Source organism: Megalobrama amblycephala, linkage group LG20, assembly GCF_018812025.1.
Source record: "Megalobrama amblycephala isolate DHTTF-2021 linkage group LG20, ASM1881202v1, whole genome shotgun sequence".
In the NCBI taxonomy this organism is placed as follows: Eukaryota; Metazoa; Chordata; class Actinopteri; order Cypriniformes; family Xenocyprididae; genus Megalobrama; species Megalobrama amblycephala.
This window is the reverse complement of record NC_063063.1, coordinates 33,697,262-33,714,865: the sequence shown is the minus strand read 5'-3', so window position 1 is coordinate 33,714,865 and position 17,604 is coordinate 33,697,262. Positions and strand designations below refer to the sequence as shown.

The 17,604-nt window shown below is 41.6% G+C and overlaps 1 protein-coding gene across 4 annotated transcripts in view; it reads left to right on the top strand.

Moving 5' to 3' along the window:
• pdzd7b (PDZ domain containing 7b) overlaps positions 1-17,604 on the top strand; it is a 35,620-nt gene that overhangs the window by 4,742 nt on the left and 13,274 nt on the right. For 3 of the 4 annotated variants that reach the window (XM_048170250.1, XM_048170252.1, XM_048170251.1), the window contains exons 7-16: positions 7,879-7,939; positions 8,012-8,413; positions 8,546-8,698; positions 9,822-9,934; positions 10,013-10,104; positions 10,260-10,351; positions 10,434-10,493; positions 10,788-11,345; positions 14,941-15,041; positions 15,128-15,299. In XM_048170250.1, the coding sequence (XP_048026207.1) occupies positions 7,879-7,939; positions 8,012-8,413; positions 8,546-8,698; positions 9,822-9,934; positions 10,013-10,104; positions 10,260-10,351; positions 10,434-10,493; positions 10,788-11,345; positions 14,941-15,041; positions 15,128-15,280 (1,785 nt within the window). In that variant the 3' untranslated portion in view covers positions 15,281-15,299. The remainder of the gene's footprint in view (positions 1-7,878; positions 7,940-8,011; positions 8,414-8,545; positions 8,699-9,821; positions 9,935-10,012; positions 10,105-10,259; positions 10,352-10,433; positions 10,494-10,787; positions 11,346-14,940; positions 15,042-15,127; positions 15,300-17,604) is intronic. The other variant, XM_048170254.1, reaches the window with a different exon arrangement.

The following is a 17,604-nucleotide window of genomic DNA, read 5'->3' as shown; positions in this document are numbered from 1 at the left end:
CAATTCTGACTTTTTTATCAGAATTTGGAGTTTATATCTCACAATTCTTACTTTATAACTCGCAATTGTGAGAAATAATTCTGACTTGTGAGTTCTGAAGTCAGAATTAAAAGTCAGAATTGCGAGTTCTAAAGAAACGCAAGTTCTAAAGTCATAATTGTGAGTTCTAAAGTTCTGAAGAAGTGCGAGTTCTTAAGTTCTAAAGAAATACGAGTTCTAAAGTCAGAAACTCGAGTTCTAAAGTTCTTACTTTATAACTCGCAATTGTGAGAAATAATTCTGACTTGCAAGTTCTGAAGTCAGAATTAAAAGTCAGAATTGCGAGTTCTAAAGTCAGAATTGCGAGTTCTAAAGAAGTGCAAGTTCTAAAGTCATAATTGTGAGTTCTAAAGTTCTGAAGAAATGCGAGTTCTAAAGTTCTGAAGAAGTGCGAGTTCTTAAGTTCTAAAGAAATACGAGTTCTAAAGTCAGAAACACGAGTTCTAAAGTTTTAAAGAAATGCGAGTTCTAAAGTCAGAAATGCGAGTTCTAAAGTTTTTACTTTATAACTCGCAATTGTGAGAAATAATTCTGACTTGCAAGTTCTGAAGAAATGCGAGTTCTAAAGTTCTAAAGAATTGCGAGTTCTAAAGTTCTGAAGAAATGCGAGTTCTAAAGTTTTAAAGAATTGCGAGTTCTAAAGTCAGAATTGCGAGTTCTAAAGTCATAATTGTGAGTTCTAAAGTTCTGAAGAAATGCGAGATCTAAAGTTCCCATTCAGTCGGTCACGTTCGACGTACATCGGACAGACCGACGAATAGGAATCTCGCTAGAGAGGCCAATCTACTTCGAGTGTAACTAAAACGAGCCAATGCACATTGGCATGCAATCATATGCATCAGCTGCTCGCCTCGCAGCGCGGGTATATAATGAGCAGCAGGTGCGTTGCATCTTCAGGTTTTCGCTTCGGAGCCGAACGGTGTTTGTTCCTGTTCTCTGCAAGCGAGTGTCTGCTAGAAGACGAGTCAAGCTTTTTGGTTGAACTTCTCTTTTTTTCCGAGTGCAGGCGAACAGCACAGCAGTGGGGTTGAAGTCCTCTCTTTTTCTGTTTTTGTTTCGTTTGCCGTTTTTGAGCAAATAGCTGTTTTGACAGCGTCGGAAGGCTGTTCTCACGGCCGGTACGGTGCGCTTTTGAGCGCTGAAAAGCCGTTTTTACGGCTGGTAAGAGTGAGCGCCTTCAAAGAGAGAGAGAGGGCACACGACAGGCTGCACACAATCCCTGTCTGTGTTGCGGTGGCCGTTCCCCTGCGTGCTTCAGCACTTTTAAAAGAGTAAAGTCCCTGAAAGAGCTTACACAAGTACATTCGCGTCTTTTTAAAGATGACATCCTACTTGTGTTTCTGGATGCGGTCGTTCCTGTCCTCACTGACGGCCACGATCACTGTTTCACATGTCTGGGCGCGTGTTGAAATGATGTTCGTGGGTGTTTCATGTTTTCATATGAGAACATGATCACGTCGACACGGCGGTCGTGACTCTTCTTTCTCCGGGAAGCTTGAGTCCCCTCTGTTGTTGGCCAGCTGCCGCTTGTGTGTAAAGCACAGCCGCGGGTCTGCCCGACACTCTGGGAAGACCGTGGAGATCAGCGAGAGCAAACCTCTCGCTCCTCTGCGTGTCGTGTGCCGTCGAGCTGCCGGGCTGCAGCGCAGGTTGTCACGGCAACCCAGCGCTCGCTCGGCGCTCTAGATGCGCGGTTCCCTTGCATAATCTCCATTGTAGCGCCCTCTCTGGTGCACCAGAAGAGGTCTACTTTGCTGATATGGCTTGGGTGACATGAGGTTGAGGGGTTCCTTCGGGGAACCAACCCCCTAGGGCCCCTCCCTCTCTAGCGCATTGCAAGCTGTGCAGTTTCTGTATTGGATTGCTGGTCCTTCTCATAAGGGAACCTAGCATTTCATTCAGAGCTCCAGCTGAGGGACAGACGTCGATTGCAGCATCGGAGAGAGTGCTGTTATGCTCTGGAAATGAGGGTGACGCTGCCCACTGTAATGGTGTGTGCTTATGCTGACTCAGATTCGGAGTTTACAGCCATGCTTTCCTGGGTCTTCCAGATGTGCATGGAAAACTTGGCAGTATGGGGGTATGTTGGTGCCATAAATATGGAATGCCAAAAGTGCCAAAATCTGCATAAGTTTTTCCTCTCTCACTACCCTCTTGGTTGGGGTGGCTGTACACAGACCACACCCACCCTGCATGTGAGGCCAAGGCACTCTTTTTGCATGAGGGTAGTTCTGTGCTGGGGTTGAGCTGCGCTTGTTGACTAACCATGATCAAGGTCATGGCGCAGGCCCTCAGCCAGACGATGTCCACCTCAGTGGTCCAGAAGTGCCCCCTGGCTTACCTTGTGAGGTGCGAGAGGTTGTCAAGCTAAATGCTTTCTCAATGCTCCCATCTTACGAGGTGGCCTTTTCGGTGACACTGTCGAGGACTGAGCCCAGCGGTTCTCCTCAGTTAGTAGCGGATCGGGGAGCTTCCCATGACAAACCATTGAGTTCCTCTTGGGCCGCCCCTCGGTCTGCTCGTCGCCAAGGGTGTCATCCCCTGCAAGAAACTCTGGCCCAGCAGGCTCTGCTGTGTCCATTGCGGGGAGATGACGCCTCCCGTCTCTGCAGCTGTTTAAGTGGTTGGTGAGAATCACCCCTGAGACGGGCGACCCAGAGATGGGTGGGGCTGCTCTTCCACCCCTGGAGGAGGGCCGGGTGGTAAATCCTTTTATTGGGTTTGTTTCTGTTCCGCCACTGACCCAAGAGGCAGCGGTACCCAAAATTAAAAGAGCAGTTCCTCCATTTCCAGGTCTGAAGAGGGTTGGAGAGCAGTGGGAGGAGAAAAACCTCACCACTCTCATCCCCATCTTCTGTCGCCAGCGGACAGCAGCGAGCAGCGGGCAGCCAAAGCCTCGACTGCTCCCTCTGTCCATCCGTGGAACCGGGTAAGTGTTGCCTAGCACACTGTGACGCCGCTTCGGGCCGCCTCACAAAGAGAGCCCCCCGAGCTGCGTCCCTGTGTTCCACCTCGCTGCCCCGCTGCGGGTACGCCAGTGGTCCCTTTGGTCCCGCTTGTACGGTCTCTGCGAGCCTGGTTAGCGCTCCCCAGTCCGTCTCGCTGGCTCATTCGGACCATCAGGCTCGGCTATGCGATTCAGTTCGCCCGGCATCCCCCCAAGTTCAGGGACGTCCTCTTCACTACAGTGAAAGATGTTGTTGCCCCTGTCTTGCGTGCGGAGATCGCAGTCCTACTGGCGGAGGACGCGATAGAGCCGGCCCCTCCAGCCGATATGAGGTCAGGGTTCTACATTCCCTACTTCATTGTACCCAAAAAGAGCGGTGGGTTACGACCGATCTTGGACCTGCGAGTTTTGAATCGGAGCCTGTACAAGCTACCGTTCAAAATGCTGACGCAGAAGCGCATTTTTGAGTGCATCCGTCCCCGAGATTGGTTTGCAGCGATCGACCTGAAGGACGTGTACTTCCATGTCTCGTTTCTTCCGCGACACAGGCCATTCCTGCGCTTTGCGTTCGAAGGTCGAGCATATCAGTACAGAGTCCTACCCTTCGGGCTGGCGCCTGTCGGCCCAGTCGTAGGGGGAGCCCTTGTTCCCATGAGAGAACAGGGTGTTCGCATTCTCAACTACCTCGACGACTGGCTCTTTCTAGCACAGTCCCGGGGTTACTTGTGCGAACACAAGGATTTGGTGCTCAGACACCTCAGCCAGTTGGGTCTTCAGGTCAACTGGGAAAAGAGCAAACTCTCCCCTGTGCAGAGGATCTCTTTTCTCGGTATGGAGCTGGATTCGGTCGAACAGATAGCACGCCTCACAGAGGAACGTGCTCAGTCGGTGTTGAACTGCCTGAATACGTTCAATGGCAGGACAGCGGTCCCACTGAAATTCTTTCAGAGGCTCCTGGGGCATATGGCGGCCACGGCGGCAGTAACCCCGCTTGGTCTGCTTCATATGAGACTGCTTCAACACTGGCTTCACGGCCGAGTCCCGAGATGGGCGTGGCAAGCCTTCAGTCCGTGGTCGGACCCTTTGTTTCTCCGGGCAGGAGTGCCCCTAGAACAAGTGTCCCGGCATGCTGTGGTATTCACAGATGCTCCTGCCACCGGCTGGGGTGCCACGTACAACGGGCATGCAGTGTCAGGGGTTTGGACGGGACCCCATCTGCATTGGCACATCAATTGCCTCGAGTTGCTAGCAGTACATCTTGCTCTGAGCCGCCTCAAAGGGCCGCTACGGGGCAAGCATGTACTGGTCCGTACGGACAACACTGCGACCGTTGCGTACATCAACCATCAAGGTGGTCTACGCTCCCGTCGCATGTCGCAACTCACCTGCCATCTCCTCTGGAGTCAGAAGCGTCTGAGGTCGCTTCATGCCATTCTTGTCCCTGGTGTGCTCAGCCATGTGGCCTACGAGCTATCATGAGCTGAGCTGCCAGGAGAATGGCGACTCCACCCCCAGGTGGTCCAGCTGATCTGGAGAGAGTTTGGAGAGGCTCAGGTAGACCTGTTTGCCTCACTGGAAACCTCCCACTGCCAGTTGTTTTTCCCCTGTCCGAGGGAACACTCGGGACAGACGCACTGGCACTCAGCTGGCCCCGGGGCCTTCGCAAATATGCGTTTCCCCCAGTGAGCCTACTTGCACAGACCCTGTGCAAAGTCAGGGAGGACGAGGAGCAGGTCCTCTTAGTTGCGCCCTATTGGCCCGACCAGACCTGGTTCCCAGAACTTTCACTCCTTGCGACAGCCCTCCCTGGCCCATTCCTCTGAGGAAGGACCTTCTTCTCAGAGACGGGGCACTCTTTGGCACCCGCGTCCAGACCTCTGGAAACTCCATGTCTGGTCCCTGGACAGGACGTGGAGGTTCTAGGTGACTTACCCCCTTGCTCCCTTTGAGCCTTTGCAATCGGCAGACTTAAAGATTCTGTCTATGAAGACTTCGCTGCTGGTTGCATTGGCCTCCATCAAGAGGGTAGGGGACCTGCAGTCATTTTCGGTCGACGTATCGTGCCTGGAGTTCGGGCCGGGTGATAGCCACGTGGTACTAAGACCCCGGCCTGGCTATGTGCCCAAGGTTCCTACCACTCCCTTCAGGGACCAAGTGGTGAGCCTGCAAGCGCTGCCCTCGGAGGAGGCAGACCCAGCCCTGGCTTTGCTCTGTCCAGTTCGCGCTTTGCGACAGTACATAGAAGCCTCAGGACCTCAGACCAGCTCTTTGTCTGTTATGGAGGCCAGCAGAAGGGAAAGGCTGTCTCCAAGCAGAGGATGGCCCACTGGATAGTGGATGCCATCGCCCTGGCTTACCAAGCGCAGGGCGTGCCCTGCCCGCTCAGGTTGCATGCTCACTCCACGAGAGGTGTCGCATCCTCCTGGGCGCTGGCTCGTGGCGCCTCGCTGACAGACATTTGTAGAGCTGCGGGCTGGGCGACACCTAACACGTTCGCTAGATACTATAGCCTTCGTGCCGAGCCGGTCTCCTCCCGTGTTCTCGCCACAGGTCAGAGGCACGGAGAGGCCCCGGCTTAGTGTCGGCTTGCTGCGCTACATGCGCTTCTTTTCTCCAGAGAGTCCCTACAAGGCAGACCCTGTCGAGTCCTCCGATATCCCTTCGGCAGCCGACGTGGCGGAGCGTCTGGCGCCAGGCCTATACTCCGTTGTATCCTTGAGAACCGGGTTTAGGCTGGGTTCCATATGTGTGACCCTACGGGGATCCCATATGGTTGGTTCCACGGTTGCTCCTAAACGAAGCCCGTGTCTTTCCCTCTGGGAGAACCTACCCTTCATCGGGTTGGAGTCACCCCAGCTCTTCCATATGTAGCACAGCCCTACAGGGTTAGTCCATATGTACTTCTCCACATAACTCCTTCGGGGAAGGATGTGGCTTCCGCAGTGTTCCTTTCCCAGCGAAAGGGTACGCTTTCCCAGCGTTATCCAATAGTCTCACTGAATGGGTTTTGGGGAACAGCAGTGATCGACTCTCTCTGTGTTAGCCCTGTCCCACCATCCTCAGGCAAGGGGGTTCAGGTGGCTTACAACAGAGCGCTGGAAGGGGGCAGCTTCTGTGGCGCTTTGGTAGGGATTCCTATTCGTCGGTCTGTCCGACGTACGTCGAACGTGACCGACTGAATGGGAACGTCTCGGTTACAAAGGTAACCCTCGTTCCCTGAAGGAGGGAACGGAGACGTACGTCCCGTCGCCACAGTCGCTGTACCCCGCTGATGCTGCCGCCTATCCGGTTCGGCTCCTCAGCGAAAACCTGAAGATGCAACGCACCTGCTGCTCATTATATACCCGCGCTGCGAGGCGAGCAGCTGATGCATATGATTGCATGCCAATGTGCATTGGCTCGTTTTAGTTACACTCAAAGTAGATTGGCCTCTCTAGCGAGATTCCTATTCGTCGGTCTGTCCGACGTACGTCTCCGTTCCCTCCTTCAGGGAACGAGAGTTACCTTTGTAACCGAGACGTTCTGAAGAAATGCGAGTTCTAAAGTTCTGAAGAATTGCGAGTTCTAAAGTTCTGAAGAAATGCGAGTTCTAAAGTCAGAAATGCGAGTTCTAAAGTCAGAAATGCGAGTTCTAAAGTTCTTACTTTATAACTCGCAATTGTGAGAAATAATTCTGACTTGCGAGTTCTAAAGTCAGAATTGTGAGTTCTAAAGTTCTGAAGAATTGCGAGTTCTAAAGTTCTGAAGAAATGCGAGTTCTAAAGTCAGAATTGCGAGTTCTAAAGAAATGCGAGTTCTAAAGTTCTGAAGAAATGCGAGTTCTAAAGTTCTAAAGAATTGCGAGTTCTAAAGAAATGCGAGTTCTAAAGTTTTGAAGAAATGCGAGTTCTAAAGTCAAAAACGCGAGTTCTAAAGTTCTGAAGAAATGCGAGTTCTAAAGTTCTGAAGAAATGCGAGTTCTAAAGTCAGAAACGCGAGTTCTAAAGTTCTGAGGAAATGCGAGTTCTAATGTCAAAATTGCGAGTTCTAAATTCAGAAATGCGTGATATAAACAGTATAAATTGCAATTCTGATTTTTTTTCTCAGAATTTGGAGTTCTCGCAATTCTTACTTTATAACTCGCAATTGTGAGAAATAATTCTGACTTGCGAGTTCTAATGTCGAAATTGCGAGTTCTAAAGTCAGAAATGCGAGTTCTAAATTCAGAAATGCATGATATAAACAGTATAAATTGCAATTCTGATTTTTTTTTTCTCAGAATTTGGAGTTCTCGCAATTCTTACTTTATAACTCGCAATTGTGAGAAATAATTCTGATTTGCGAGTTCTAATGTCGAAATTGCGAGTTCTAAAGTCAGAAATGCGAGTTCCAAATCAGAAATGCGAGTTCTAAATTCAGAAATGCGTGATATAAACAATATAAATTGCAATTCAGATTTTTTTTTTCTCAGAATTTGGAGTTTATATCTCGCAATTCTTACTTTATAACTCGCAATTGTGAGAAATAATTCTGACTTGCGAGTTCTAATGTCAAAATTGCGAGTTCTAAAGTCAGAAATGCGAGTTCCAAATCAGAAATACGAGTTCTAAATTCAGAAATGCATGATATAAACAATATAAATTGCAAGTGAGATTTTTTTTCTCAGAATCTGGAGTTTATATCTCGCAATTCTTACTTTATATTTCGCAATTGAGAGATATAAAGTCAGTTTTTTTTCCTCAGAGTTGGACTTTATAATTTGTAATTTTGAGTTTATATCTCTCAATTGTGAGAAAAAAAGTCGCAATTACCTTTTTTTTATTTTTTTTATTTAGTGGCGGGAACAAGCTTCCATAATTTCCAGTGGTAATTGGCAGCTTTGTTATAAAAGTGGTTTCTTTGTTCACATGCAGGAAGCTGGCAGATATCCCGCCTACAAAGAAATGGTGACAGAGTTCAGCTGGATGAATAAATGTAAGTTTCTTTTTTAGTGTTCACACAATAATGTGCTAACCTCTAAGCACACTAACCTTTGACCTCTGTTAGCGGGCAATGGAACTGTCTGTTCATCCTCACGCGGGTCTGAGTCTCACTCATCCACCTCCTCGCTGTCCTCTGGAACGCCCCTCGGCTCATTGAGCGGCCTCTCCCAAGCTACTCTGCCTGTTAGCTTGCCCTTAGGAGCCGAAATGTGTGACGTCTGCGGCTCCACTGAGGCCCAGTTTCATCAAGATTCCACTGATAACGAGGGCCATTCAGAGCAGCTGCGGACGGTGAGCCGAGGACCCACAGAACTGCTGCAGGACTCCGTGATCCGGAGCGATGGAGAGGATGATGGGAGAGAGTCAGGAGGGAACAGAAGAGAAGGCCGGAAAACATCCCTGCTCATGGCTCTCAGCCGACCGAGTCCTCCGATACGCCGAACACAAAGTCATGTGACTGTGTCAGGTAGGGTTAAGTGGTTTAAAGAGATCATAAACGGTCATATTTTGCTTTACCATGGCAAATATATTTCTGAGTTTATCATATTCTGTATTTTGATAATGTTCATATTAAGGTTTATTTCTGCTTTTGTCACAGAAGAGGAAAAGAAACAGAAGAGAAAACAGACGGAAAGAGAAGAAGAGGGAAGCAGTCGGCTACAGCGTTCCAAAACTTTCTTCGGCCTTTTCCGAAAGAGAGATTCCTCAAGATCACGCTCCAGATCCCCCTCCCGCTCAGAGTGCCATCTGGGTAATATTGTTATACTTTGTAGAGTATCATATTGTTAAGCTCAAAGTGTACTTGATTTCGAACGCATATGCTTTCCATGTATACTTAAACTTAAGGTTTTAAACTGGCTTTACTCTCAAGAAAAGACAAGCATTTCACACATAGGCCGTCCGTACTTCTCACCATCAAAAGGCAGCAGGTGCATAAATACACTTGGTGCATATTTTGATTTTCTCAGATACATCACTGTAAGTTGGCGTAAGGTCTCTCTCTCACACACACACACACACACACACACACTATAATATGCTGTTATACTCCATATAACTCCATATAAAAGCCAGAAACTAAGCTTTTTTTTGCACAGGCCTATCTACAGGGTTAATGGTGCCACCTGGTGATCAATAGTAAAAATTACAAATTTTACCTCTTCCCAACAGGGAAAACCACCAACAATCAGAATGCATGATTATATGGTATCAATGCTTTTGCAATCAAAAAATGTCATTATAATGGAAGTCAATGGGGCAAAAACAGCCACAAACAATAAATGAGGGAGAAAAAATTAAAATCTGATGCTGCACAAAAACTAACAATGCATCAAAGCCAATGTTGTTACTAATCTTTGACATGCCCAAGACTGTGATAAAAGGTAAAAAAATATCCAGTCCACACTCACTTTTTATATTGTTTTTTCCCCCCAAATCAGTGACATCATTTATGAACTTGGCAATTAAAGAGTAAAAATCCTGGATTTTTTTTAAGCATTTAGTAGTTCTGATCAGGACTGAGGTTGATTAATAGATTTATGCAAAAAAATTAGAAAAAAATATTTATCTGATAGATTTTTACAGCAGTTTAATTTAATGAATGTTTTTATCCCAAACATAACGAAAGGGTAGTAAATTTGCCCACAGTGTATTTTTGAGGTTTTGCATTTTCCCAAAATATGTATCAAAATAAGATTTGTCACCAAAAATCATTCCATTTGCTGAAACACAGAAAGTTGTGGTCAAATTAAGACTCAAAAACACCCCAGAGTGGATGAAAACATCCCAAACAACACATATGGGTTAAAAATGTCTTTGTTTAAGCTAGAAGTTGCATCTCCTAATCACCTCACAAGCGCTCAATGTTTCCACAGGCAGGTATAATGGTGATTTATCTGAGCGGGACGCTCTGAATCAGGTGCGAGAAATGGCTGTCAGATTGCTAGAGGATGAAGATGTGGTCATACTCATGGGAATCTGTCAGAAGGTAAGAGAGATTCAGATGATCTCACATAATTAAAAGTTTTCTTTGTCCGGAGACCAAACTCATTTGCTGTTCTGACAGTATTTGCAAGAACGAGGGCTTCAGACGCTCGTCCAGCCGCTTCTGGCCATCCTGAACACGCCGGAGAAGCTGCTGCTGCTCCGAGAGATCAGGTGAGAGTGTGTGCAAACCAGACGCCCGTAAGAAGATGGATAAACAAACAAAAGCAGCCAAATAGCAGAGTGTTACTGATGCTGTGTAATCAATTTTTGATCTGATGATCTTGCTATACAGAAGTTCCTGTAGTTTTGTGTCTGTCTTCTCTCAGAACACTCGTGTCCTCCAGTGATCTTCCGCTCTTCAACAGCACGGTGTCTCCGTTTGAAGAGGAAGCTTATGATATTCTGAAGAGTCGCTCACGTAAATCTTCACGTATTAATGCACAATGGTTCATAGTTGCTTGCAGACCCTTCAGTACATTCTTCTTGTGTCTTTAATTTAGGCAGAAGTTCTCCTCAGGCAGGCCACGCCCCCAGACGCCACCTCATCACACCTGCACCAGGTCAGCATAATTTTTTCTTGTATATCCATCAGTAATTTCATCTACTGTACCGGCACTTGACCAACCTTCAAGTAAAATTTATTTTAACAATACGCATCATTTTAAAGCAGCTTTACAGGAAGTCACACTGATAGAGCAAGTGTTAGTGCTGGGCGATATGATGATAAATATCAATGATACGAGATCAGCCTATATTGTTATTAGTGTTGTCATTCCTGGACTTGTTGTACACTATTCATCAACACACATTATTCCCAATAATAACTGGAAAGTGTATCTCTCTCTCTGCCTCAGATGTGCATGGTGGATTTGAGCTGCATGCTTCAAAAGACAAGGAGAGACACAGTCAGCTTCTAGAAGGCCTCGAGCAGCTTCGTTTGTCCTCCTATCAAGACCAGAACGAGTCACTGCACATGTCCGGAGCCTTCAGCCCATTACTGGACGTTCCTGTGGACACTTACACTCATTCAGACTCATTATCGTCCTCCAAGGCGCTCCTTCCCAACTGGCTACTGGCGGAGAATGTGCGTTCAGACTCTTCCCAGACATCAGACAACGGTTTCGCCCGTTCAGATGACACATGTGTTCATTCACAAAGAGGAAGAGCTCCTGTCAAGAATGGGCTTTCAAAGAGTAAATCAGACGGAGCAGATGTGCTGTTTACTGTAGTGGACGTTCCTCGCCACAAGAGGCCGCTGCTCTCACAGGTCTTTGGTTCCCTTAAGAAGTGCCATAGTTCAACAGTGACGCCCGCAGGACAGTCTGTGCAACAACAGCTGCATGAGACGCCTACAAATGAGCCAGAGTTTGAGCTCACAACAGTCCACATCAGCAAAACCAAGCAGTCTCTGGGTATTCAGTTTTCTTTTCATATCTTTTCAAACCGAAGCAAGAGATCCACCAATAGCAAACCACAACTATCCAATCAATTCCACACAGATAAAATCAAGCCCCACCCTACATTTGTTCTTGTTCCAGAAGCATTTTACTCAGATATACGGCATAATAGGGAAGAAAAGATGAGCGCAACTTCTTCTTTTTTATGCAGGCTTTAAGGGGGTCATTCGAGGAATCAACTCTTCCTTGATTTTTTTGAGATGAGAGTTTATTCTACAACACAAACATGCTCTAATTCTCATAAGTCAAAAATAGTAGGATAGAGTCAAATGTGGTAAAATGTGTTGTAGCTTGTGCTGTTCTGCACATTGAGGAGGGGGAAAGTTCTGTTTACATCTTTTTTTTTTTTTTTCAAAGAATTTAATAAAGTAAGTTTTTGTTTGTTTTTATTTTTATTACATAATTTGTACATAAACACCACCGGTTGAGAACCACTGTCTTAAAATCACAGCAGCAAAAAAATAAATTATCATAAATTAAATTATGACTAAATTTTGAAACTAAAACTTCAGTGGACATTCAACATTCAAACAAAAACGGGTATGGAAGAGGATTAGGGTTAAGTAATAATAAAATAAAACCATCTCGAGATTAAAGTCATTATAATTGCGAGATTAAACTAGTTAAATTTTGAGAACAAAGTTTCGAGAAAAACACTTGTTAAATTTCAAGAAAAAAAATCTAAATAAAATGTTGACAATAAACATTAAATTTTGAGGATAAAATCATTATGCTTTGTACGGAAGAGGATTAGGGCCAAGCAATAATAAAAAAATAAAACCATCTTGAGATTCAAGTTGTTAAATTTCGAGAAAAAAGTCGAAATAAAATGTTGAGAATAAACTCATTAAATTATGAAAAAAAACTTGTTAAATTTCAAGAAAAAAGTTGAGATAAAATGTTGAGAATAAACTCGTTAAATTACGAGAAAAAAGTCGTTAAATTTTGAGAAAAAAAGTAAAGATAAAATGTTGAGATTAAAGTCATTAAATTACAAGAAAAAAGTCGTTAAATTACGAGAATAAATTCGTTAAATTATGAGAAAAAAACTTGTTAAATTTCGAGAAAAAGGTCGAGATAAAATGTTGAGAATAAACTTGTTAAATTACGAGAAAAAGAAACGTTAAATTTCAAGAAAAAAAGTCGAGATAAAATGTTGAGAATAAACTCGTTAAATTTCAAGAAAAAAAGTCAAGATAAAATGTTGAGAAAAAAGTCGTTAAATTTCAAGAAAAAAAGTCGAGATAAAATGTTGAGAAAAAAGTCGTTAAATTTCAAGAAAAAAAGTCAAGATAAAATGTTGAGAATAAACTTGTTAAATTACGAGAAAAAGAAACGTTAAATTTCAAGAAAAAAAGTCGAGATAAAATGTTGAGAATAAACTCGTTAAATTTCAAGAAAAAAAGTCAAGATAAAATGTTGAGAAAAAAGTCGTTAAATTTCAAGAAAAAAAGTCGAGATAAAATGTTGAGAAAAAAGTCGTTAAATTTCAAGAAAAAAAGTCGAGATAAAATGTTGAGAAAAAAGTCGTTAAATTTCAAGAAAAAAAGTCGAGATAAAATGTTGAGAAAAAAGTCGTTAAATTTCAAGAAAAAAAGTCGAGATAAAATGTTGAGAAAAAAGTCGTTAAATTTCAAGAAAAAAAGTCAAGATAAAATGTTGAGAATAAACTCGTTAAATTACGAGAAAAAAGTCGTTAAATTATGAGAAAAAATTAGTTAAATTATGAGAAAAAAGTCGCTAAATTTCAAGAAAAAAAGTCGAGATAAAATGTTGAGAATAAACTCGTTAAATTACGAGAAAAAGAAACGTTAAATTTCAAGAAAAAAAGTCGAGATAAAATGTTGAGAATAAACTCGTTAAATTTCAAGAAAAAAAGTCAAGATAAAATGTTGAGAAAAAAGTCGTTAAATTTCAAGAAAAAAAGTCGAGATAAAATGTTGAGAAAAAAGTCGTTAAATTTCAAGAAAAAAAGTCAAGATAAAATGTTGAGAATAAACTCGTTAAATTACGAGAAAAAAGTCGTTAAATTATGAGAAAAAATTAGTTAAATTATGAGAAAAAAGTCGCTAAATTTCAAGAAAAAAAGTCGAGATAAAATGTTGAGAATAAACTCGTTAAATTATGAGAAAATAACTCGTTAAATTACGAGAAAAAATTCGTTAAATTATGAGAAAAAAACTCGTTAAATTTCGAGAAAAAGGTCGAGATAAAATGTTAAGAATAAACTCGTTAAATTACGAGAAAAAAAATGGTTAAATTTCGAGAAAAAAGTCGAGATAAAATGTTGAGAAAAAAGTCATTAAATTACGAGAAAAAAGTCATTAAATTACGAGAAAAAAGTCATTAAATTACGAGAATAAATTCGTTAAATTATGAGAAAAAAAGTCGAGATAAAATGTTGAGAACAAAGTAATTAAATTACGAGAAAAAAGTCGTTAAATTACGAGAATAAATTCGTTAAATTATGAGAAAAAAAGTCATTAAATTTCAAGAAAAAAAGTCGAGATAAAATGTTGAGAATAAAGTAATTAAATTTCTCGTAATTTCTCGAGTTTTTTCTCGAAATTTAACAACTTTAATCTTGAGATGGTTTTATTTTTTTATTATTGCTTGGCCCTAATCCTCTTCCATAGTTTTGAGAGAAAAACTCATAAAATTTTGATTAAAATAATCAAAATAAAATGTTGAGAATAAAAATGCATTCGATCAGTGTTTATTCTCGACATTTTATTTTGACTTTTTAATCAAAGTTTAACTAGTTTTTTCTAAAAAAAAAAAAAAAAAAAAAGACTTTCTCAACTTAATTAGCTTATTCTCGACATTTTATTAACTTTTTTCCTCAAAATTTAACTCTTTTTTTTTTTTAACTACTTTATTCTAGACATTTTGACTTTTTTTCTCAAAATTTAACGAGTTTTTCCATAACACGACTTTATTCTCAATTTCATGATTTTATTCTCAACATTGTATTTTGACTTTTTTCTCAAAATTTAACACGTTTTTTCTCGAAACGCAACAACTTTATTCTCAATTTTATTCTCAGTTTATTTAGACTTTTCTTTGAAACACAGCAACATTATTCTAAAAATGTTATGTTTATTCTCAACATTTTATTTTGACTTTCTTTCTCAATTTAACGACTTTAATCTCAAGGTTTTATTTTTTTTATTGCTTGGCCCTAATCTTCCTCCGTAATTCGGTGACCCCATTAAAGCTGGCATCAAGTTTCTAATTGTTTTCTAAATGCATGTTGTTGATTTTCTTGTGAACGATTGAAACATGCATGCTTAATTTTTTTAATTTGACCTAGTAATTTTTAATTAATGTCACAATTGGATCTTCTAATTACAACTATAAATCTAATTAACAACCAATGGCTAGGACGACGCAAGCAAGCAGCTTCACTCAGATGTATGTCAGAATATGGAAAAGTGTGACGCTGCGTTCATTTCGTGTGTAGTCTAATCTTTCATTCCTCAGTGGGTAATTTATGATGTAAATGAAGTGCAGGTAATTATCTCCATTGATATGTGTGTGTTGTGATCAGGGATCAGTATATCCGGAGGATCGGAGTCCAGGGTTCAGCCCATGGTGAAGATCGAGAGGATTTTCCCAGGAGGAGCTGCATCTACTAATGATGCTCTGCGGGTAACAGACGATGAAGCCCTGTTGGTCAATGGCAGCACGTGTGATCAGCTCATGCTGAGTCTGTGTGTCTGTTCTCTGTGTCTCAGGCTGGTTTTGAGCTGGTGTCGGTGGACGGCGTCTCTCTGCAGGCTGTGACCCATCAGGATGCTGTGGAGATCATTCGGCAGGCCTTCAGTAACAAGAACATCAACCCCATGGAGCTTGTGGTCAAAGTTCCTAGAGAGCCCAGAGTCTCATGACCAGACACGATGCCTTACCGTATGTATTTCATGACATTTGACCAAATCATCATTCAGGAATGAAGAACAAACACTAACTGGGTGAATCTCATAAGCGTGGCAATGTGCGAGATTCACCCTCTTTGGTTAAAAGACTGTTAAAGTGGCGATTTCACTATTTGTTTCTTTTAAAATACATCAAACTTGCCCTGAAAATAGCCATAGATGCAGTTAAAGTGGCTAAAGATTAACTCAGGATAAACTACCATTCACATTAACTTGAACTTAAAGTTTGAGGAAATTATCCTTAAAACATACTTCATGAACGGCCACAATCCAGTAACATTTTGCAGAATCACGTCGGAAAAATAAAGTGACATCATCCGAGTCTGTCTGTATGATCACAGACAAACGCTCAAAAAATATATATTCAGAAATCACAACAATCCAACATAATGTAAAGACATTCTAATAAATCCTGGTTTATTTGCTCTGGTAACACAAAGATCAGTATTTTCAAGAACATAAATATTGAATCAAATACCAGTATTACAGTTGATTCATTGCAGGTGTTTAATTACAAACAACATTAAATATACAGCACGAAAAATATACAATGTATTGGCTTCATACAAATACTGTTAATTAAAAAAATTATAATACCACCACAATCACCCACAAGATACAGAGCAGTGTAACGCACGCCAGCAATGCTTTGGTCTATTCACAGTGGCTACGCATCTATAAATGTGTGCACAATGAGGTTATTCAATATTATGTGACTGTATGTGAATCTAAAGTGTGCAGTAATGCTTTTATTTTGGTACAAATATAACAGTCAGTTGCTTTTGTCAAAGAAGAGATCATATTCTTCACTTTAGTATTGAATAGTGCCACGTTCACCTCATGTCAGAATTACCGTAAGAGATGCTCATGACTCTGAAATTAGTTATTAATCAATGTTTATGGATGTATGTGTAGCTGTGTTGTTGTTAAATGCAAAATACTTTATAAATACATTAAACTATTGAAGAACGAAAGCCATTTTGTGAGGCGGCTTGAGCTTCAACTCTGAGTTCCCAGCTTTATAATTATGAGTTTCAGAGCATGAGTAGCTTTTACTAATCAGATACTCAATAACGATAATTCTGACATGACGTGATCGCAGTATAACTGTGCTTTAGGAATCGAGACACTGAGCAGAAGTGGATTTTCTCATGTTAATGAAGGGGAAAGCCACGAGTAGTTTGGTATATCGCATAAACGCTGAATGGAAACGGCAAGATAGGAAAACATGCGCTTAAACTACGATGGAAATGCATTTACCGGATAAACTCCTGGATGCGCAATGAAAAAAGTCACGTGACTTTTCCTCAACAGAGGATGTGATTGGATAACTGGGCTAACAAACGGACCAATCGCATCACAGCAAATGTTAAAGATTTGGTTTTCTTGATGGAAATGGTGCTTTATTTTTTTTTTTTCGCACAAGTTTAATTTCGAACTTTGCATTGAAACATAGATAATGACACAAAAGTGCACTTCTGTGAGTTTACAAACATACTGTATGGAAGTTTCCGCCACTAGATAAAAAAAAAAAAAAGGTAATTGCGACTTTCTATCTCACAATTCTGACTTTTTTTCTCGCAACTGCGAATTATAAAGTCAGAATTGTGTGTTATAAAGTCAAAATAGCAAGATATAGTCGCAATTCTGACTTTTTTTCTCGCAACTGCGAAATATAAACTTGCAATTCTGACTTTTTTAGTCACAACTGTGAATTATAAACTGAGAATTGTGTGATAAAGTCAGAATTGCATGTTATAAAGTCAAAATAGCAAGATATAGTCGCAATTCTGACTTTTTTTCTCGCAACTGCGAAATATAAACTCGCAATTCTGACTTTTTTAGTCACAACTGTGAATTATAAACTGAGAATTGTGTGATAAAGTCAGAATTGCATGTTATAAAGTCAAAATAGCAAGATATAGTCGTAATTCTGACTTTTTTTCTTGCAATTCTGACTTTTTTTTCTCGCAATTGTGAATTAGAAAGTGAGAATTGTGTGATAAAGTCAGAATTGCATGTTATAAAGTCAAAATAGCAAGATATAGTCGCAATTCTGACTTTTTTTCTTGCAATTCTGACTTTTTTTCTCGCAATTGCGAAATATAAACTTGCAATTCTGACTTTAAATCTCGCAATTGCTGACTTTTTCTCACAACTGCGAATTATAAAGTGAGAATTGTGTTATAAAGTCAGAATTGCATGTTATAAGGTCAAAATAGCAAGATATAGTCGCAATTCTGACTTTTTTTCTCGCAATTCTGACTTTTTTTCTCGCA